Raw genomic sequence first — 22,172 nt, forward strand, 5'->3', positions numbered from 1 at the left:
GTTTGACTGGTGAGCACCAAGAGGACTATTTGTTACCATCATGGTCATGTCCAGGGAGAAAAGCCCGTGTTAGGCCAGGCCCCTAAAGGGAGGATAGAAGAGCAGGGATGCAAACACCTTTGCCAGCAGCCCAGGGCAGCACCTGCTCAAGCACAGCCCACCAGGACTGTCTGTGCTGACGGGCCTTTGGAGGTGGTCGGGGACAGAGAATTCAGTCTCAATAATCTCCATAAAATAGAGTTGTCCTGAACTTTGTTCAAGTGGGCCCAGGAGCTGATCCTGGAAATCACCAATCCAGGACTTGGAAAGCTTTTAGTATCTGTGGCTATCCTGGAATAGAATGTGCCACGTGCATCCAGTTAATAGCATTTCTCTTACAAATGGAGGGTATGTCCTAGGAAAGACTTTTGTTGGGGCAGGGTTGCAGGCTGAGCAATTTGAAGCTGCTGAAGTACCCCTGGGGCAGAGGCAGCTGAGTGCACACAGGGCTGCAGGAGGCAAAGTTTTGGCAGCAAGCTACAGGGAGAGCTGAGCTTTGCTGTCGGGTGTGTCTGGGTTCCCCAGTGSAAAGCAGGCATTTGCCATCCTGGAAGTAAGTCCTGCCCCAGTGTCCCTCCTCAGTGCCTAGTCCAGCTTCCTTTGAGCTCTAATTGTTGGTCAGTTGGAGCCAGCATCCAGCAGAACCAGCAGCAAGGAGCTGTCCTGGCACAGATCAACACTGGGAGAAGGCCAGCGGCAACCCAGCCCTGTCATTCTGCTTCCCATTCTCTGTCAGTGACTGGCCCACATTCCTGTGGCAAGGCCAGGGTCCTCCTGTCCCCAGCCAGGAGCTGCTTCTGCCCCAGGTGGGCTCCCCCACAGCCCGGGGACAYGCGGCCATGGCCAGCTCCCRCAGGCCCTTCTCACGGCTGTCGCTCTCTGCTCCACAGGAAGGTTGTGAGCAGCGATGAGGCRCTGCTGGGTGCGGACGTGACTCTGAGCCGCGGCCCAAAGAGRAGCGAGACGCACCTCCTCCTCTTTCAGGAGGAAACTGGTGTTTGCCATGATGCAGTAAAACCTTCAGAGCTCCGCTGTCTTTGCCCCATCCCTAGCCCTGGTTCCAGGGCAAAGACACACTACTATAGGTCCCACGCCCCAGCACCTTGGTGCTGGATGACCAGTGTCAGAGGAATGGCGGCTTCAGGCTCAGCCAGTTCTCTACCTCTTCACAGGACCCAGCAGCCCAAGTGCCCCATGTCCCATCCGTCAAAGCCCTGGAGAAGGAGTTGAGCTGCTGCCGTGCAGTGTCTCTGCTCTGGGCTCAGGCCTGAGCATTGCTCCCCCGCCCAAGCCACAGAAGCATCACTGCTCACTTTGCACTTCTCCCTCGCCCCATGGAGGACATTGAGTGCCAGGAGGCTGGAGAGGCTGATTGAGAAACAATCAGCAAACATGAGAAGGCTGCCTTTCACCCAGTTCTGACTGTGCTGGGATACCAGGGATGTGTGGTTAGGAGGAAGGGTCTGTGGTGCTACTCGGCAAGCAGAGGTATTAGGGAGCCACAGGCAGCACTGGCACATCTTTGCTGCTGGCACTGGCAGCGCTGCTGTTGGGCAGGGCAGAGGCTCCYAGCTCGGCCATGCTCAGGATGCTGGRGCTGGGTGGCCAMTGGCCACTGGCCCTTTGGGCCATGGGGCTGCTCTGCRAGCGCGCCTTAGCTCTTGCAGCCTGATCTCCAGCAAGGGCCCCCCATGCCCCCCTCCAACGAGGGAGGGCCACTTGGCCACTGCCCAGGTGGGTTTGGGGAGGAAAGGTCAGCTTGTGCTCTGGCCAAACTGCATTCACTTGTCCAGTGAGTGTGGCTGGGCAGGTGTGGCACCCTGAGGGAGGACTCCACAGCTTGGAGAACAGGGCTAGTGCTGGGCTGGCTTATCCCAGTGCCACACCAGCTCTCAAGAGCCTGCGAGCCCCAGGCACACTTGTGGCTGTCAGCTCCCTGTCTGGGGTGCCACACCTGCCCAGCCACACTCACTGGACAAGTGAACAGCAGGCAGAGCAGGCTGTTACAGCACTGGCCTGGCACTCTCCACTGACCACGTTTTGCTCTCATACTGAAGCAGCTTTGGCAGCTGTGTTTTGTTCCCTATTCCTTGATCTTTTGTGACTGCTGCCAGGATTCACCAGGCATTCCCAATGCATAGGATGAAGTGRTACGTTATTTAGGAGCTTTGTGCTACAACCTTTACTCACATTCCAGCAGTACTAAATGCAGTATGATCACTGAATTTCCTTCTTGGCTTGACATAAATAAAATAGAGCCTCCTCCCTGGATTGCCTGATTTTACAAGGAAACATGCTTTTTAGTGTTTCCAGGACTATTCTCTAGTGTAATACAACCCACAGTCTGCTTGCCTTAGGACCAATTTGCTTTAAAACCCAAACTTACACTTCCTGTTTAGAGACACATTTCAATATATGCTAAAAGAGACAAAACAGCAAATGAAGTTTTTAATCCAGAGCAGCATCACCTACTTTGTGCACCATGGTTCCTGTTAGAAGATGACAAAGGCAGCAGGAGTGATGCCTGAAAGCAATGCAGCATGATCCACAGGGAAGAAAAACAGAGCAGCTAAGCGTGAACAGGAAGATGTAGAGCAACATGAGACAAATGCTGTCTTCCAGATAGTGAAAACCCTGACTGAATAAATCTAGAAAAGTGACTACTCTGGAACACTAAAGCATCATTTCACAAAAACAAAATTTAGAATTAGTAGCTGCAAAAAACACTCTTAATTCACTTTAAAGGCAAAGCACCTGGGAATAACTAGATTAATCCAACCCAGTGGTGGGCCTATCACATATGAGCTGTGATTTCACTTCTACAACAGACAGCATCAAGCACTTAAAATGAAAGCTGCAAAAAATCCCTCAGCAGAATTAAACCCACAATGTCTCTGTAGATGTTGTGATGATGGAGCAGGAATGATGCCAGTTCAACAGTGGGAAAGAGAAAATAATGCAATTTGCAAAAAAGCAAATATTGAAAGAAATAGTTGCATTAAATAAACAGTTTTACACAAAATACTGCAYGTTCCTGCCTTTACCTCTTTTCAGGAATATGTTCCTGAGGAGATACTGGCAAAGCTCCTACCTTCTGTATTGAGGAATATGATAGGCATTGTCCTGAACCAGCACTGCTCAGGGAAGTTTTGTTCCTGTATGAACAAATTTTGCGAATCTGTGACTATCCTTCAGAACCCTATTTATGTTCCCTTCTTCCACATTCTTGTTACGGACAATGGTCTAGCTTGCAAGGACCTCATTAACACACAGCAATCAATCCTGGCTGACAAATCTCCAAACTGGGATTTTTGCTGTTGCTGACATGGTGACAGGGTGTTTCTCCCATTTATTGTCATCAATTCAAGGATTCTGTTGAATTGCCAGCTGTTGCTGCCCTGTTATTTTTCAGATAGATTCAGCACCTTGTCCTTCACCCTGCTTTAGTTTCACTTCTGGTATGATGATCACACTCAGTCATGATCAGGCAGGTGGGGCATCTCTAAAAATCGTGCTGCAGTGCTGGAGTTCTTCCACAGGCTGCTGATACTGTTGGTGGCACTTCTGCTACCAGAATGTAAGGGCTTTAGGCAGCCCTGCCAAAGTATAGGAGATGGTTACAGATATAAAGGGATGATGAGTAACATTAAGGGATGAAGAGTCCACAGCTTAAGGGATAAAGAGTCCTCCTCTAAATACAGTGCATGAGAAAATACTCATCAGTGATCACGAATTTATACCAGCCTTACAGAACAGTATGTTAAGGACTAAAAAAAAGGCAAATAAACCAAGAGAGTAATGGTATGGAAGATAAACAACTTTCAAAAAAGCATGAAGACCAAGTTAAATGATCAGAAAGTTGTACTGGTAATTTTTATTTTTTTTTTAAGAAAGAAATACAAATCTTCTAACAGTACCTAAATTACTGAACTATTAAACTGCCACTTGGCCACAGGCCTCTGAAAGACTGTTTCAGCTTGTCAAGGTGTGAGTCACATCTTAAAGATGAAAAATAATTTAAACTAGAAACATCAGTGGATGCAACCAATTCCAAAAGTTTCACACTCCTTATTTTAATAAAATTAATTAAGTTCAATAATTATCAAATAAATAAGTAGGTAAAATAAAATAATTTATACTAATAAATTAATTAAAATTAATTAAAATTAATATTCTCCAGCTGCCTAGTTGTTTGTATTAATATATCCTGCTCTGTTATTGTGGATACAGAAATTCAACCAACACTTAYGGAACCTTTCAACATATTTGGAGATTCCATTCTCAAAGTATTTTTTTAAGCAAACTGCAAGACTGATTAATTAACATTTACACTCTCATACCTTTTACTGAATTTAGAAAGCTTTAACTGTTAACTGCATATTTAAACTGTCTGCTGTGCTATTTTAAACCCRCAAACAACTTACACGAGGTCCATTGTTTCAAACTTAATTTTGAACTTAACGGCATTTTAAATATCAACTGCACGCTACTGTAAAAAACCCAACTCAGTCAAACAACAGGCCGGTGAACCATGTCATTGCAAGGAAATGCTGAAAACACAGTTGCCTCTTGTTTTTCCACTTCTAGCTGCACAGCATGACTAAGAACATCAGGAGGTTCTTGCATCACCTTCTTCCTCATCTTTATTGTACACATATTGCTGGTTCTCGTGGCTGATGTTTCAACCTAAACCAGCTGAAAAAAAAAATAGAAAATTTAGTACCACATGTACTTGTTCTTGCACCAGCTACAGAGGAAAGACAGCAGTGTAATGATACATTCTGTATGTGGACAGCTTTTCCTCCACCACAAAACCAGCAAGCAATGCATGAATACCTCTGTCATGTTACTTGGCATGTTCAGTCAGTTTTTTTCCTGCCAAAGGAATACGATCCCAAAGCTGCAGCAACTGCTCTCCAACTTGTGGTTCCAGCTCCTAGAAATGATGAGGAAATCAGGGAAGTTATTTACACTATTGAGCATACAAAAACTATTGAGCATACAAAAACTATTACAAATTTGCTAGATGAGGTTGCTGGTGACTACTTTCAACCTTTCTAAAAGATCTTGCTCCTTTTGCTGTTGAGACAAACATTAGATCTCCTAACAGAGCAAGATTATTGTACTAGGGCTCAGCAGGAGATAAAAACTTTCGTAAGCCRCCCTGGCTGACAAGCTGCTTGGGGTGTTTTCATTCACAGTGAGATGTCAGTTCTCAATTACAAAAGTTAATTCCCAGTAAACACACTACCACCATGCATAAAATAGATRCACCACAGATCACTTACTAACTAAAGATCATTATTTTCCACATTTTTAAGTTGAATTCCATCAAGTGTGGTGGAGAATGTGGAAAGAGAGGTCACATGAAATAGTGGCCATCCTTTCCTTGTACTTCTCCTTTCCTGACTCTTACATCTATAGAGAGATTTTTGAGAAGAGAAGATAATACAAAAACTTTAGCTCTTGAATGATCGAGATGTTTTGGGAGGGAATGGGGAGAGGGCAGAAACTACCACAGAGAAATCTTATGCCAATTCTTTTTGTAGCTGCAATTAACTTTAACAAATTCAAGAGAACTGTCCTAAGCTTTACTGTATCTCAGAAGTCAGGATTCTCTAAAGATTTTACTATAATTACGAACAGTTATTTGGGTGTGACAGACTATCTAAGAGAATATATCTCAACCAAGCAGAGTACAACCTCCAGAACCAAATTACAAACACAAATAAAACCCCAACAACACTCATTTTTGGAAGCATTCACCTTTAAATATTTTTTTAAACACATAAGCAAGAAACTGTTTTGATTTTATCAAAATGTCTCCATTACTACAGCAGTAATTCTGCATYAGCTGAAGTTACAATGCACCAATGAACTGTGATTCAGATTAGCAGATATGTGAACAAGTGGAAATAAATGTCAAAGCTGAACATGCTAGTAAAAAAAGTACACAGTTCAACAAAGTAAAGAAAGCTTTAGAAGAGAATAACATTACCTGGCCATCTCTACTTATTTGTACTTTCTTACTGTCATTCCATGGATTGAGCAAATGGTGTGCAAACTGAAAAGGAATGCTTTCTTTTCGGATCCAGTCCACCTTAAATACACCTCCAAAACCAGCAGATCCCCAATCTTGACTCTTCTCACACCCAATCGCTGAACCCATTCTAGCAAAACCCTGGGACAAAAATTGAAATATGAAAGAACAGACATAATGAGACCATATATGTCTATGGTGGAATGAAATAAATGACTGAACTTCCTATTAAACTTTCAAAGTAGTTTCAAAGTGATTCACATACTCTCCACCACAAAACTAGAGCTTCTAAAACGTTTACATCCAAAAAATTGGAAGTATGACTTGTTTTTCTACTTCAAATATGCCATGTAGGGTTTCACCATAAGGAATATCTCTCAATGACAAATTATCACTTAAGGTTTTTTAATCTTTGTAACAGTTTAAAAAGCTGTCGCAAAACCACTTGAAGCAGAAAGAAATCAAGATGAATATTCTACTACAGTATAGTCCATTAGAAATTAAAATTCCATTGTTACTTATAGGTAATTTTTGCAGAAATCCATTTGTTCCTTCTCATGTTCACTCTGTGTTAGCAACCTTTCAGAGAGAATTAAGACAGTGTAGCTGTTCTTCAAAGAAAGAAGTCAAAGTTGCTTTTATTTCCTTCTCCAGTGCAGCAGCATTGAATTCCAACATGACAAGTATTCAGAAAGAAAAGAAACCCCAAACTCAAGATAGCATCTAATTTACTTAGATTTGCTCACACATACCAAACAGACCAAAAATAACACAAACACCACACACAAAGTATTAGCTATTCAGGTGAATTTATGCCAGTTAGGACTTAGCGGTGCAAAAGATGCAATTCACTGTGTAAATTACCAGCACCCACTGCTAGATGCAGTCCTAGACAGCTCAAGCCAAGCTTAAACAAAAATTAGTAACACGAATAGAGGAAAAAATAAATGTCGAATAGGAAGACAGTTGGGATACAAGATGATTAATAGGGAAGTTAATGTCACTTTTCCATGAGGGTGTAGTGCACTGTCAAAACTGGAAGACCAGGGAAACAYCAACCACCCCCACTCTGGACTTCTGCATATCTTCCCTTCCCAGGCATCAATGCAACAGCACATTTTCAGTATCAACTGACTTGTTGAAAATTACATTTCAGTATTATGTTTGCGTTTGCAAAATCATTGTACATAATTTGTCACTGCAGTCCTTCAGTTATATGGCCAAGACGGCTGTGTTTTTGTTGGTCCATTAGATTTTAAGGCCAGCTGACTTTTAGAAATAGCTTATATATGAAGAGTAAAGTAGAACTTTCTTTACCTGGAACAACGAGCTTAGCAGGCTCACAGCTAACCTGCTATTTTGCACTACCAGGTCAAGTGCTTAACTTCAGACTGACCACAGATTTGACCAATAACCTGTTGATAAATATCTCACTAGACATGATAACAAGACACAGCTCTGGAAGAATCATGTCCAGCTTTCTGGACATGGAAGTGAATTAAACCGATTTTTATTAAAATTTGTAATAAGGACATTTGYGAGCTTCCTGGCTTTATAAAGCTATGACTTTACTGTAAAGGCTTTACAATATTTGGAATATTCTGGCATGCAAAGAGTAGCAATGCCCTACTTTGGTAGGATTTTGCGGTGCTTTTTTGTGGTTTTAGAGGATTAATGTAAGGTATAAACCTTATTCTGACTCATGATGTTTGGAGGCAATACCATCTCAGCCTTGGAGGGAAAAAGTGAGATAACCAGAAGGTTGTATTCCAAAGAATGAAATACTCCTTCTTCAGCAAACACAGACATTTGCACACTGCTCTGTCTCTCAGAGGGTCAGAAGTCATAAGTAAAGCCATCCATACTACACACAGTCATTTGCTGCACCTTCCTAAACCACAAACCACTGCTAATATTTTTCTAGCTTACAACTCACCTGAAAGCATCCAGATCCTTGAACAGAAAATATTAAGTAAACCGTGCTGCTCTCCCAAAAGGCTCCATTCAGTTTCCGTTCATTACTTGGTGTAGTGGACCATATTCCCTTCTGTTGAGAAATATCAATGTTTTGCAAATTGCTACTTTTCATTATGAAGTAACGAACTGGCATATTTTGTCGTGGTGAAGGAGATTTGCAGCCCTGGAAAAATTAAATTAAATTAAATTAAATTAAATTAAATTAAATTAAATTAATAAAGACAATAAAATTAACTAGGCTTTAGTTCTAAGTTTTATACACATGAACACAGAAATGCCTTGACTGTGCTCCTCCTCCTTCTCCAGATTCTAGAAGAAACATAAAATCTATCACCTGATCATGTCTGAAATGGCTTTAAAATGTATTTCATATTTATTTTTAAGCACTTTTCAAAATAGCGATTCATCCATGAGAGACAGACAAGTAGAGAAGAATAGGACTAAAAAGTCTAGTGATTAATTACCATTTGTTAAAATCTGACACACCTTAAGATGACACCAGAATTAGTCATCCTAGACTGCAGGCAACACTTCTCACACTACTCACATTTCTACCTTCAGGAAACATGTTTTTTTTCCTTCCACACTGGCTGAATTTAAAAGCTTAAAGACTCAAGAGGAATTACTAAATACTCCAATGAGTCCATGAGGTTTCCTCTCAGTGACTCTTTTGTATTACTGCAGTTTACTATTCAAATATATGTAGGGACAATTATGACAATAACCTTATTAAAAATGTGTGCTTTGTTAAAATAACCATAATAAAAAACCCCAAGGAGTCATAGTAACACAGATAACACTTAAGGAGAATCAGTATCAACRTTTGCTATTACAGAAACAGAGGAAGGCCGAATTTAAAAACTTAAGAAGTGCATGCACAGTGTACTAGCATAGTTGAAAAAAATATGATGTACCTTCATTGTTTATAAAACAAGCTAAAAAAAAAAATCTCCTTTTTCTGCTTTGGATAGCTTTACCCCAGCAGTTTGCAAATATCGTTTTTACWGTAGTAAACTCATGTAACAAGGACATTTAGTCCAGATTTTAAGTTCCAGAAGGAAGCATTATGCAGCTGTTATAAATGAAAAGTTAAGTTAGGTTCCTAATTTATCAATAAAATACCCAATAGTTGAAGAGATATATCAGCAAGAAATTCTTTCACTTTTCAAGACCACGGTGCTATGTTTGTGAACTCTTACCTTTCCAGATACTGGAGAAGAAGGACTAGCACAGGGGCTGGGATAGCTACCACAGTCTGCAGGCTTCACTGAGGACTGAGCTGACCTGTCATCTGAGGATCGTTTGGAGAGCAAAATGTCCTTTTCTTTGTACTTCTTTGGCTGGTGCAGTGCGGGAGATTTAGATTTTACTGCAACTCTAAAAAGGACGTACATTGAGTTTTGCAAGTGGTCACCAAACAATTTACATTGACCTACGGGCCAACTGCAGAACCACATGTATTACAGTAACTACAAAAGATACTGAACACTAATTAAAATACCCATACTGATCATGCATCATTTTTAAATGCTACCTCTTCTGCTACTTCTCCAAGATCACAATTCATGGATGATATTCCTAACTGCTCTCTCATAAAGGAGGCCCATGTATGAAATACTTCTCTATGAAATCAAAACTACAATGCAGCACATGACAGTATCAAGCCTGTCAACAGTATTTCGAGTGTTTCTACCTCCTTATTATTAGCAGAAATTCAAGTGATGCTTTTACAGATTAATTGCAACCTACAGGGTCTAGATGACCTCAGTATCTTACTTTTCAGCATTAGAGGAGTCAGAGAATTCAGTTTCTGCTGAGCTTTTTCTGCTGTTGCTTGACCTCCACGTAGATGCCAAAGGAAGTTCTTCACAAGTCACAGGTCTCGGTCTCTGGCCAATTCCTGAAGGCTGCTGCAGACCTGCAGACTGTTCTTCAGCACTCAGAACAGCTGTAATTGCTCTTACAGTTGTTTCATCAACCTGGGACCATGGTTTAGAAGGAGCTCGCATACGACGCAGAAATAAGCTGTGCCACTTCTGCCTGAGTTGCAGTAGCATACCAGCAGCCTGTAATGAATTCCAATTCTTTTAAAGACTGGTGAGAATTAGATCAGACAGGTAAAAGAATTAGATCACACAGGCAGCACCCAGCACTCTAATATGAACAGGGTCCAAACTGAAAGGCAAGACTGAGGTCTTGGGAGGGGGAATAACTTCACATTCAAACTAAGACATTAATTTACTTTCTTTTCCTTGGGTGCAAGGTGATTTTTGAAACATTTCATTTAGCTCTATACTAAATTTAACGTATTGTAAACCCACAGTTTTGGGKTTTTTTTACTTTTCTAGAAAATCCGATCTTTTCATGCTTTTTGCCGTTCTTCTCAAATCAATCTATATTCATGCACTATTCATTCACACCTGAGGGAAAAGAGCTCTAAGTAACATATTTTTCTTACGCAGACTTCTGCTGAAATGCAGTGACAGAATTTAAAAGACTAGTCTAATTCCTACGTTATCAGAAATGCTTCCATTAAAATAAAATTTTAAAAATCAATCTTTTGGGCATGTCTAGGAAAGACAGCATTATTATTAGAGCTGGTAAGTTTAAGTGTTTCATAACCAATAAACCACTCTAACTCCTACCACAGCCACAGCTCATCAATGACCGGAAGACTTCTATTTCAATTAGGTTTTTATTTCTCCTTCCAAAATCTGACAGCAACTTTCTTTCAGCAACTCCAGCTTCAAGTGGTCAATCTTTGATCCGATTTCGGTTATTCTCTCAGAGAAGGAAAAACATGATATGCCAGTGTGACTATTATCCCAGCTCATGCCACGACCTGATGGAGCACCACACAGGCAGGACAGGAGGCCAGAAGGAGCCACTGTCACCTGCAGCTGTTATCTTTTGTCTGGCAGTCGCTTCAGAGTCTGCTCCCTTGTGGAAAGGGACCAAACAGCCAAGCTCAGACACATAAAACATCATATTGCCCAAAAWGTTTCTGAGGCAGATCCAACAGCATCTGGACTGGCAAGGCTTTCCTGCTCCCTGGTTTGATAGGCTGAATACCCACAACATGCTGGAGGAAGAGGGATGAGCACTCTCACTGTTGGCTGAGGTGACTAATTACTTTTTTTCTGCTTGTTCATAGGTGCAAGAATTGAAAGGTACAGGTGGTAAATTATGATACCTTACAATCTGGATGTCGAATACATGAATTTACAAAGCAGACAACTCTGGGCAAAAGGGGATTGAGGCCCTGGTTGTCTAATTCTTGATGAGCTCACAGAATAAAGGTTAAATCACAGAGTATGCTGTTTGAGAGACCCAAACAGATTGTAACATTTTTACAGAACATTCTTGGTTACACAGATGTTACAAAAACCTTTTTACACCTTTTTACAATCCTTCCACAAACGCAGGAGTGATTTATTACTTACTTCAGGGTCCAGTCTGAGATGAAGCCACTCATCCAGCTTCAGCAGTGCCAGATTAGCAGTTGTTTTGTCTTCCATCTCACTGTCACTGCTATCATTAGATACCCCACCCCCTGAATTAAAGATAAAAGGTGCATTAGCATTTCTACATTATTTCTGCATATATACAAAAACCTGAACATTATTGCATTACCAGCAATAAGTATTTTTCCTCTAAAATGGACTTCTAAATGTAAACATTTGTAAAACTATTTCTTCTTTTCTGCGAAAAAACTGAGGTCTTTGCTCCAGATAGCAGAAATCAAGTAGCCAGACCTGCTGAGGGTCCTACTATGTAAATCCCTGTATTTAGGTGATATAACTCAACCCATGTAACATTCATATGCACCAATATCACAAGCCATTATTCAACTTTTGCCTGAACCTGTTTGTAAAACCAGACGTGGCTCTACTTCCTAGCAAAACAGCAGATTTAAAAACCTGGTAAGAAAAAATGTGATTATATATACATAAGGCTATTAATTAGGAATCCTTATTTTCTTAAAATGAAGTTTAATCAGTATGAACACTATTCTAAGGTTAACAGTTTAAAAGCAAAAAAAGGAAAGCTTCAGAAATTAGTTGCATTTTTAATTTGACTCAAACAATAAGAACCAGCAGCACTTATTTTTACTTCTATTCCTACAGAACTCAATTTAAATAAGAGAAAAAAAAWTCATATATTCTCTATTACATATACTTAATAGTATAGCTAATTGACATTAAAAATTATCAGTAGAAAATACTTGGCAATGCATGTGTCAGCTAGAAGTAATACGGCTGTTTGCCACACTGATAGTTTCTGAATTATTCAATTGGAATCATCTGGTTCAAAGCATCAAATAAAGTAGTCTGTAGAAAAATAACACTCTTACTGTACTTCTCAGTACTAGTATTATCATTAAACATTGTGCCTGCATTCTTTCCTTACAAACTACACTGTAATTTCCGAAACCCCAGAACTGTGTAATTTATGGACATTAATTCTGTAAGGAACCCAAAAATAACAGTTACAGAGCCTATAAACTCTTGAATAGCTACAGAAACTGTAACTCTGGTGCTTTAAAATTAGCCAATATATGTATTAAATATTTTTGAAAAATAAGCTTTCCACATGCCATTCTAGTGTATACCAGTGGAAATATTTCAAATCCACRCTCCAGTGTACCTCGAAAAGATGAAGACGCCTGCAAGGCGTTACTTGGCAGTCTGGCTGGTCCACAGAAGAGGGACACAGTGACAGGTGTCACAACAGAGCAGCACCTGATGTTTGCTGTCTTGTGAGCTCTGGTCATTTCGTCATATATAAGCCAGTCAGTAGGGAGGGCCTGGATGGCTGCAGCTTGTCCATTTGCTGGGGGAATCTGCAAATGCAGATAAGACTAGGCTATTTTACCCTCCAGCTGTAATTAACATACAYGGTAACATATCTCTTATTATATCCAGAGACATTGTGGATTCCTCAATCTAGCAGTGTCCAAGGCCAGGCTGGGTGGGACTCTGAGCGGCCTGGTCCAATGAAAGGTGTCCCTGCCTTGGCAGGGGCTTGGAATGAGATGAACTTCAAAGTACCTTCCAACCCAAACCATTCTATGATTCTGTATTTGTAGAAATAAACACATAAAATTTATTACATATCAATATTTACATGCAAATCAAAAAGCATGACACTACTCAACCAGACTCACWAATTATCCAACCACCTTGAAACAAAATATTTTGCTTTAAAAAGGGATCTTTAAAAATTATCAATTTCAAAGCAGAACTTCTTGCCATTAAGAGTAGGAATCATTACATCTTTAAAACAATTTTGTAAGTGGAGGAGGGGTGGAGGGGTGTTGCCATTTTGTCTTGCTCCATCTAGAGAAAGGACTAATTGAAGCAATGGAAAATTCACCAACTGGTAAGAAAAGTACTTTCTGTAAGTGTAGTGTTTAATGCCTATGCTGCTTTTAAAGTACTGACAACTAAGAAAAGACATTTCTAAAATGTTTGACAGAATATAGCACTCTTTTTTTGTGAACTATAAATTCAAATTTTACCTTTTTACACTGAGATTGACCAAGAACAGAGGTAGGATGAAATCGAACTTTCTTCTCTTCTGGTTCAGTCAAAACCAGCATTTCTCKATCCACATGCACAAGATTGGGATACATCCCAGCCACTAAGGCTGCTTTAATTACAGCCCAGTTCTCAGAGTTAGTATTGACATCTCTAATATCAGCTCCTCCTCTGGCTCTCACAAAACCTGACAAAAGAACAGGACAAAACGGTGCCATGTTAGCTTGTGTTTGGTTCTCAAAAAGAATTTGAAATGAAAGGTGAAATAAACTACTAATTTGCATTTTTTTACCACTGCCAACCTTTACAGCACCAAGAAAAAAACATTACACTGAAATCCTTCCGGATAAGGGGTTTTATACTAACAAAGAATGCAATCAATACAATACAATACCAAGGTATTTCCAGTGGGAATAATTTACTAAAACATAAAAATCCAAAGAAATACATCTCAACACGGAAAGGTAGTGGAATTTTGAGATGAGGGTGCTTTCAGTTTAATCAACCACACTTCCTCATCCACACTATACCCAGCATGAATCTGTACTATTGTTTCAAATTAAAGAAAATCACACCAGTGAACATGATTTTTGTTACAGTTTTCTATATGCTTGACTTTAAAACTAGATTGAACTTTTTTCCAAGCTATTTACCGGAGGCTCTAAGCTGGCCAAGCAACTGCGTTCTCATTCCTACGATGATTTCCATTGTGGCCTGGGATAGGAAGTTCTTTTCACAGAAGGCTCTCTCCCAGCCATCACTGCGTGCCTTCTGCCATGCCTGAAAAGGTTTTTTGCATTTGCCTATTAATTTGATTAGCTACCTTTTTTTTTTTTTTTTTTTTAAATTACATTTAAGTCAATAAAATGAGCGGAAAACCACTCAGATTCTTTTCTGTCTAAGAATTAGATTCTCCTTACCCACTCATTGCAGCGAACATTATGTGAAGTTACAATCATTAAGTTAATGGAGATCATTACATGAAGATCATGATTTGAAGTTATCAGTGTAGTAGAATATAAAGAGGCACATTGTTGGAACATTTAGAATTCTGTAAGGTTTGAAAATACCAACAAAAGCTATCACAAATTCCCTCACAAATTTGTGAGTCCAATACACAGGAAAGCCACTAGCCAAAATTAAGTTTTCTCCAAGGACTCAATCACAATCCACCATTCTACATCCAACTGGACTGGTACTTTATTTGCCTTGATGGGTGATCTACTGTGATTAGTACTCTCTGAAATGAAACACTACCTGGAAAGCCCTGAGCAGGGCCATGTGGTCACTGAATGTCCCTGCAGCAAAACGCTTCCTGCACAGCATGGCTGCACGCTTTTGGGAGGCCAGCATAGGCAGCACAAAAGGGTCTTGGCAGGCAAGAGCACAGGCAATGGTCAGAACAGGGTCCAGGCACTTCAGAACAACAGCATACAACACCATTTTACCGAGGTGTGGCTCTACAGGTAATTCAGTGAGGTGATAACCAAGCTCAGTGAGATCTTCCCAAGGGTCCATGGCATCTATGGTCTGTTTATAAAAAAACCCAACCAAATAAACAAAGGAGAGGGGGACAGGGATGGTGGACAAAATTTACAGTTAAAGCAGAAAGGATGTGAATACTGGACATTGAGCAGACTTGTTCCCAAACACTAAAAAAGCCAGTCAAACTATTAACAGTTTGAGAAAAGATTTTGAAGCATTCACACTCCTTAATATGGAAAAACACATCCCCTGACACAAAATGAAAACAGACCATAAACAAAAATTCAAAACATCCTGAAGTAACTAAAACCAGTTTCAGTACAAACAGAAGTCAGGAAGATAGACTGCCACACCACAAATATGGAATCAAACACAGTTTCCTTCTAAATCTGTTCCTTTGCTCACCTTAAGCATGTGCACAGCATTTCTCACAATTACAGTAGGTGGAGGATCAGGAGCTTTCATAAGAAAGTCCACAATTGSACAATTAATTGGAGCCAGAAGCTTTGTGTATAAACAAATCTCCTGCAAGTTAAAAGGCAAAGTAACAAAAAAGATTACTGAGATTTGGAAACAAATCCCAAACACATGATTTTTTACAATTTTACAATTTAAAAAAATTAATTATATGATTTGGTGACATTGCATTTGTTAAGTTATAATTTCTAACTGAACATGTACCTGAAGTGGCATTTTTAGAAGTTCTGGAGACTGAAATTCCAGCATATTCTGAAATCGGAGCCTGCTGAAGAGATGAAAACAGACTCCAGGCTGACAGCGCCCAGCCCTTGAAAATAAAATATGGGAAGTTGTGAAAATGATGATTTCTTCATTAAAACAAAATAAACCGACCAAAACCCAACGTACTAACACAGAAATTTAGAATGGGAAAGTAGAAGCAGCTCTATGAAAAAAGGTGCTGCGGTGCTCCAAAGAGCAAGTCACACACAAAGTCAGTTTTCTAACTGCAATTATTTTTGATACTATGGAAACTTTTTATTGTAATTTTAACCCAATCCACTGAGAAATCTGGAGAAATAAAAACAAGGCTTATCTAAGTAAAATGCTGTGGGTTTTTTGCTAACCTAAGATCAATCTAAATTTCAACAATCCTTTGTTATAAGGAATGTAAGTTGCAAACTCATCTCTCCCCTTCACATTCCYCAAACAGAAGTTACCCTTGGACAGAAAGGTAGAATGAAGATTAAATAACTTGTGAATGAAGGGACAGAGACAGCAAATCCTCACACTCATGCACAAATACTTGTAGCTGAAGGCCAATATGAATGATTAATAAACTTCTCAGCCCTCACCCACAGTGTTGGCAAGAATATGATCATGGCCTGTTAAGTCATGGATAGTTTGGAGAAAATGAAATAGGCAGTCCTTTGCCCACAGATGAGGTGTGAAAACAACCTGTCAGACACTGTGGCTGCTGGTGCTACGTAGGAGAAAGAGGAAGGAGAACAAATGAATGGGGGAAAAACAAGCTAGACCTTTGGGAAATGCCTGATCATCACTTTTCTACAGCTTGGGAAATAACTCCAAGGAAATACACGCTGACACTTACTCATCTGAAGAGAACGAGTGGCTATTGTACAACACGGCAACTGACTAGGCTAGAAACTAYTATTATGTTGTGTGCTTTATTCTTAACATATAGGACGGTGGGTATCTGCAAAATAAAAACCAGTATGAGGCATTTATTACCTGCCTTTTCTCTGGATAGCACTAGCTTTTGAAATCCACCCCATTTTTAGCATTGTAACACGAGTCAGTGCATCAAAAGACTTCTGTAAAAACAAAGAAAGAAACTGACCTAGGACTGAATAGGGTACATGAAATAAAAGTTATTGGTTATTCAGATTACCAACAAAGGTTTTCTAAAARAAGTACAAAATAGTAGTCTATACAGCAGTTTCTGGCACAAAGGTTTTCTCATTTTCAAGTGAATTTGCGATGGTATCTCCTTTGCAGTGTCTTCATGCTACACAGTTTTCCAAATTAAAGTTTTCTAATCAACAGGTAACTGCAAGTCAGTAAAAGATATGGCCTGTGTTCTGAGGTATCACAAAGCAAGCAAAAACACATTATTGCACCGAATAAAGTTTTCCTTTTTATCTCACGTTTTCCTTTTTTATCTCACTTGGAAACTACCTCATTTTCCTAGATTTGATGTAAAATTACCCAAAAGATTGTATTACGTGGACTTCAGAAACTTGGTGCGCRTATCTCCTTTGAAATCTAATTTCATTTTCAAAGCCATACATAGATCTTAAATTGCCTCGTTATGTTATCACACTTTTTCTGAACAAGTAATCTAGGAATTCCGCACACCAATAAAAATGCTTAAAAACTTGAAGGATTATCTTTGGACTTGATACAACAGTAAGACAAAGGGAATTCCTAGTGATCTCTAAGTCTCAGGAAGACGGCGGTCTAAACTGATGACTTGTTTTAAAAACCAAACAGAAGTATTAAACTACAGAAAAAAAATATACATCAATACATCAACCGAACGAGTTTTTAAATAGCTAGCTATTTATACTATTTGTCTTAAAACAAATGGATGCTGAAACTTCTCAATGAGCTCTGTTGTCTGGCAGGCAGTAGCTCTTAGCCTACCATCCTACCATAAAGAAAAAAAAATAGTTCTTCAAAATTTATGCCCTGTGAGTTTTGGAATTGCACTAAGAATTTTACCTCTCAAAAAAAATTTAAGGCAGTCATACCTCTTTCACCTTGCCTGAGTCAATGACAAATACAACATCATTGACTGTTATGCTGGTCTCTGCAATATTAGTTGAAAGAATCTGCAAAGGAGAAAAAAAAAACAACCAAAACCATAGTAACTGTAAAACAAATGCAAAACAGATCAATGTAGCATCTGACAAGGTCCTATGATACTTGCGATTTTGCGGATGCCAGAGGGTGGAGTTTCAAGCACTTTCTTCTGATCCAAAGTCTGCACACTTGAATGAAGCATGAAAACTCGGTATCTAATGCAAGAGAAAAAGCACATTTTAAGGATCCTTARAAGAAGCAATGGAAACCCACAGAAACTGTTTTACCTGTGAACATTGTCAGCAAATCTCTTGTCGTCAAAAAGAATGCGGTCCCTCAGGCTCACTATCTCATCATATCCAGGAAGAAATATTAAAATTGCTCCTAAAAAAGGAGGTGGGTTTGCAGTGTTAAATAGAAAATTCAAATATATGTCAGTGCCTTRTAGACCAGCACTTGGAGGGTTTTAATTTTTGGGAATCCACAACAATTCATTGGCTGTGTGGCTGTTTACCTACCTACATCACAACTATGACAGATGCTGTGGAGTAAGTGCATTATCAGATCCAGATCCACCTTCTCGTCATCAAAACTGTGATGATAAGCTGTCAGTAGTTCTCTGTCCTCCATACTAAGGTCACTACCACATTTTTGGACCAGGGAACTTTCATCCAGATTTCCAAATCCAAATGAAGCACTGTAACAGAAAAATACACAGACTAGAGTCAAGGCTGCCCCCTTCAGGTTTGCATTCAGCTGTCAACTCAAACTTAGATCAAGACCAACATGATTATTCATCTTTTAAGTGTAGAACAAGAGAATCACAATACTATTACTGTTCACTGATTTAAGTATTAACCTAACAAAGCATTCAACTTTAATTTCTAGTGTTAACTTTAGTTTTCTTGAACTTAGTTGAAACACAACCATAAGTGAATGAAAGTATAAATAAACTTCTCGTTTATCTGTTAAAGGAAAATATTTTAAAGATATGTATTTTCCCAAGATTTCCCACTAGCAGAAACTACACTAAGAGAAATTATAAAATATGATCTTTACAAAACTCTACCCAAACTGTAATTCTAAATTAAAAAMCAGTTCTTGAATGGCTTAGTGTACCTGTTACTTCTATATAGGTTTTTAAATATGTCTATTGTGTATCAACGATGCACAGATAAAAACATGAGATTTGTTTCCAAAATAAGAATGTGAAAATAAAATAGTACATAGTATAGAATAAGCAAGTTGTGCCAACATAAACAATATGACACTGAGTATAAACTTGTTTGTTAAGTAAGTTTGTTTTTGAAATATTCCTATCTCAAAAAAAAATGTATTGCTATTTATTCCAGATTTTAAAGCATAAAAAACTGAAACCTGTTCTCATGAAAAGAATACAAACCTCAAATTTCCCTTTACTATGTTATATCACTCCTTCTGCAAAGCAGTTTAAGCTTACCTGTAGGACTCCAACAGATCAACCACCTCTGTCTGTCCAAAGCGCCTAGCCCAGTCCACAGCCATCCTGAAAGAGTTGCACAAATATTTTTATTAGATTTTTTACTTTGAAAGACCAACAGGAATAGCACATTATGTGAGAAGACAATTGACTGTTTGATCAATTTCTGTATTGTAATCTGTGGTGTTATTGCTGGATCTGCAACTTTCCATTTTAAAGTGCATGAATAGGTGTACAGATATCTGATTTTTAGGTAACTACAGTTCTTTACCACAAAAGAATGTCAGTTTYACACTGGAGTACATACGAACATGCACAAGGAAATGAGGAGTGCCATTCCTTTAAAAAGTCCACACCAATGTACAGAGATCAGACATGCCTGTTTGCAGGATCCTTTATTAGCTCTTTTAAGTCAYCCCAAAAAGTCACACCCCAGGCATATTTCATCAAAATGTGGCAAAATATTGGGCTATTCCAYGCCTTTAAGAAGTAGCCCTCCTCACAATGCATTTCACTCTTTTATCCTTAATCTGCAATCCTCCCCAAGTTTTTCAAGTGTTAGTACCATGTATCAGACCCCTYGAATGCTAATTCCTATCCCTCTGTGGTAGAATTACTTACTATACTTCCCCGTTTATATGAAGACACACTTCATGACCACCAAACTTGGGTTTTTACAGAGTCACAAATATTTTTATGATACAAGACATTTAGAAACATAATACAAAGAACTTCTGATACAGGTAGCTCTAAGAAAGTAAGAATTGCCAAATAATTTTGCCAATTCAGTCATGCCACTGAAAAATATTAGTGAAAAAATATTTTTGCCAATTCAGTCATGCCACTGAAAAATATTATTTTCTCTAACCAGTGTCTTAAATAAGACATATTGAAACCAAGTTTATAGTCCGTAATCAATAGCACATAATTAAGAATTCAATTTAGAATTTTTTCAGAAAACAATGCAATTAACATAAATTAGAAATTGTTTAGGCTGGCAAAATCTAGTAATTCTTACTGCAGTCTTGTAAATTGGTAAATTGATTAAGATGTTATAAAATTTTGCTTCTCTCTCCTATATTGGCAAATAAGTCAATCTTTCGGGTTTTCTGTTTGTTTTTACCAGCCATTGGATGATTTGCAGTGGATACTTGCTCCCATACTGATCAGCTGTTCTACTTGACTCAAAAAGCCTCTCCCTGAAGAGATCATCAGAGCAGTCGCACCAGTTTCACTGTGCCTATAATCCACTACGAAGTTAAAAAAAAAATCAGGAAACCCAAAATAAATGTTAGTTTTTTKCCTAAATATAGTACAAATACTGCTTTCAAATCCCAGCCCACAGAGAATTTATTTCCTCACTTCATCTCTGCAATTAGCTCATGAGCACGTGACMCCATTTTAGAAAACACCAAAACAACAACAAACACTAACTAAATAACTCATTAATTCTGCTAGCTCTCATTCTTCAATGCTATCAGAATGCAAATGCAACATTTGAAACTGGAGATGAAAGTAGACATAGAAATTTAAGTAAATTTGTGGTTGCCTTTACTTATGTAGTAAGATAAGAAACTTACCACTGACATTTTCAGTTAAAATGAGATGGAACACTTGAGCAAAGGAATCAGTATCTTTATGCAACCAGATGTCAGAAAGACAAGAATCCATTTCTTTTACTATCCACGGTTCAAGGCAATTCACATCTTTTTCAGTCTGAAGATAGAAACAATATAGAAAGATTAATCTCTTCCAATAATTGTCTTTTTTCTCATTCATTACCCAGAAAGAATTTGACCAGTTGGTTTTCCCAGTAGCAATCAGAAATCCACCATTCAGATATCAATYAAAGCACTGATGTCTTAAGTAAATACTTACAAAATGACTGTCAAGCATTATGATCTGAGGAAAAGTTGTGTTCAACCAACATAACTGAAAAGCACACTTCAGCTAGAGCACTTCATCCTAATAATCTTTAAAATACCTTAATATCCTTTGAGACTCTACAACAGTATGTTTAGGAAACAGACTTYAAATGTCTATAATACAACACAAATATAAACTTCTCTTCCAACAAAAGGAAAAACTTACTAGTTGATTAAATACTGTGTCACCACCATCATCCAACAGATTGTACTCTTCATTTGCCCTGGGAACCGATTTTTGTCTCCGAGATTCCAGTTTGTTAGTGTTTTCTTGAGCTGAACACCACTCAGCAAGAGTGTTTTTCTGTTTCTCTTCTAGAATGCAAAGCATTTCCCAAAAAAGTTTTACAGTCAACTTTATTATCCATTGTTTTCCATTTAAAAATAGTTATAGCAGGTCAAAGTTTTATCTATTCAATCTCTTTTATTTAATACTGAATGCTGCTACCAGTCCAACATAAATAACATGTTTCAGGGTACCCAAAGTGCACTATTGCAACCAAGTGTTGTAAGAACAAGGTAAAAACCACCATTTTGGTGTTTAACCCCTAGGCCTGCATTATTCCAAATTATTCCTTTCAATGGAGTTTTCTAAACCATTATCTTCTACACAATCTCAGCCAATATCTTTCTTCAGAAGTAGAATGCCAAACACAAGTGATACAGCCTCTGCATGTAACAACTGTTTTTAATATACAAGAATGAGTAGAAGACAGCAGTAACTGAACTTTTTTATCCAGAGTGATCAGAGCTGAGCACTGTGACAAACATGCAGTTAGGATCATATGTTATAGCTTTGRGGTTTGCCTTTTTCTTACATTTTCTTTAAATAATCAATAGAATCATTACTTTCAGTTGCCAGAAAAACTTCTGAAGCAATATATCTACTTAATCAACTGAAAACCAATTATATATAGTTCACA

General features: G+C 38.7%; 1 protein-coding gene across 1 annotated transcript in view; it reads right to left on the minus strand.

Annotated features, from left to right (window-relative positions):
• Positions 1 to 4,881: 4,881 nt before the first annotated feature.
• Positions 4,882 to 22,172, minus strand: part of YTHDC2 (YTH N6-methyladenosine RNA binding protein C2) — a 28,037-nt gene continuing 10,746 nt past the window's right edge. The window contains exons 9-29 of the mRNA XM_057367490.1: positions 21,416 to 21,564; positions 20,905 to 21,040; positions 20,448 to 20,574; positions 19,325 to 19,390; positions 18,384 to 18,562; positions 18,153 to 18,249; positions 17,993 to 18,080; positions 17,814 to 17,894; positions 16,792 to 16,874; positions 15,763 to 15,868; positions 15,487 to 15,606; positions 14,854 to 15,126; positions 14,250 to 14,376; positions 13,578 to 13,783; positions 12,704 to 12,899; positions 11,500 to 11,609; positions 9,833 to 10,122; positions 9,256 to 9,433; positions 8,016 to 8,219; positions 6,038 to 6,220; positions 4,882 to 4,975 (exon numbers count right to left, since the gene is read on the minus strand). Of these exons, the coding sequence (XP_057223473.1) occupies positions 4,886 to 4,975; positions 6,038 to 6,220; positions 8,016 to 8,219; positions 9,256 to 9,433; positions 9,833 to 10,122; positions 11,500 to 11,609; positions 12,704 to 12,899; positions 13,578 to 13,783; positions 14,250 to 14,376; positions 14,854 to 15,126; positions 15,487 to 15,606; positions 15,763 to 15,868; positions 16,792 to 16,874; positions 17,814 to 17,894; positions 17,993 to 18,080; positions 18,153 to 18,249; positions 18,384 to 18,562; positions 19,325 to 19,390; positions 20,448 to 20,574; positions 20,905 to 21,040; positions 21,416 to 21,564 (3,089 nt within the window). The 3' untranslated portion in view covers positions 4,882 to 4,885. The remainder of the gene's footprint in view (positions 4,976 to 6,037; positions 6,221 to 8,015; positions 8,220 to 9,255; positions 9,434 to 9,832; positions 10,123 to 11,499; positions 11,610 to 12,703; positions 12,900 to 13,577; positions 13,784 to 14,249; positions 14,377 to 14,853; positions 15,127 to 15,486; positions 15,607 to 15,762; positions 15,869 to 16,791; positions 16,875 to 17,813; positions 17,895 to 17,992; positions 18,081 to 18,152; positions 18,250 to 18,383; positions 18,563 to 19,324; positions 19,391 to 20,447; positions 20,575 to 20,904; positions 21,041 to 21,415; positions 21,565 to 22,172) is intronic.

Source organism: Malurus melanocephalus, unplaced genomic scaffold (genome assembly GCF_030028575.1).
Source record: "Malurus melanocephalus ecotype Western Australia unplaced genomic scaffold, MMel_1.1 scaffold_80, whole genome shotgun sequence".
NCBI lineage: Eukaryota > Metazoa > Chordata > Aves > Passeriformes > Maluridae > Malurus > Malurus melanocephalus.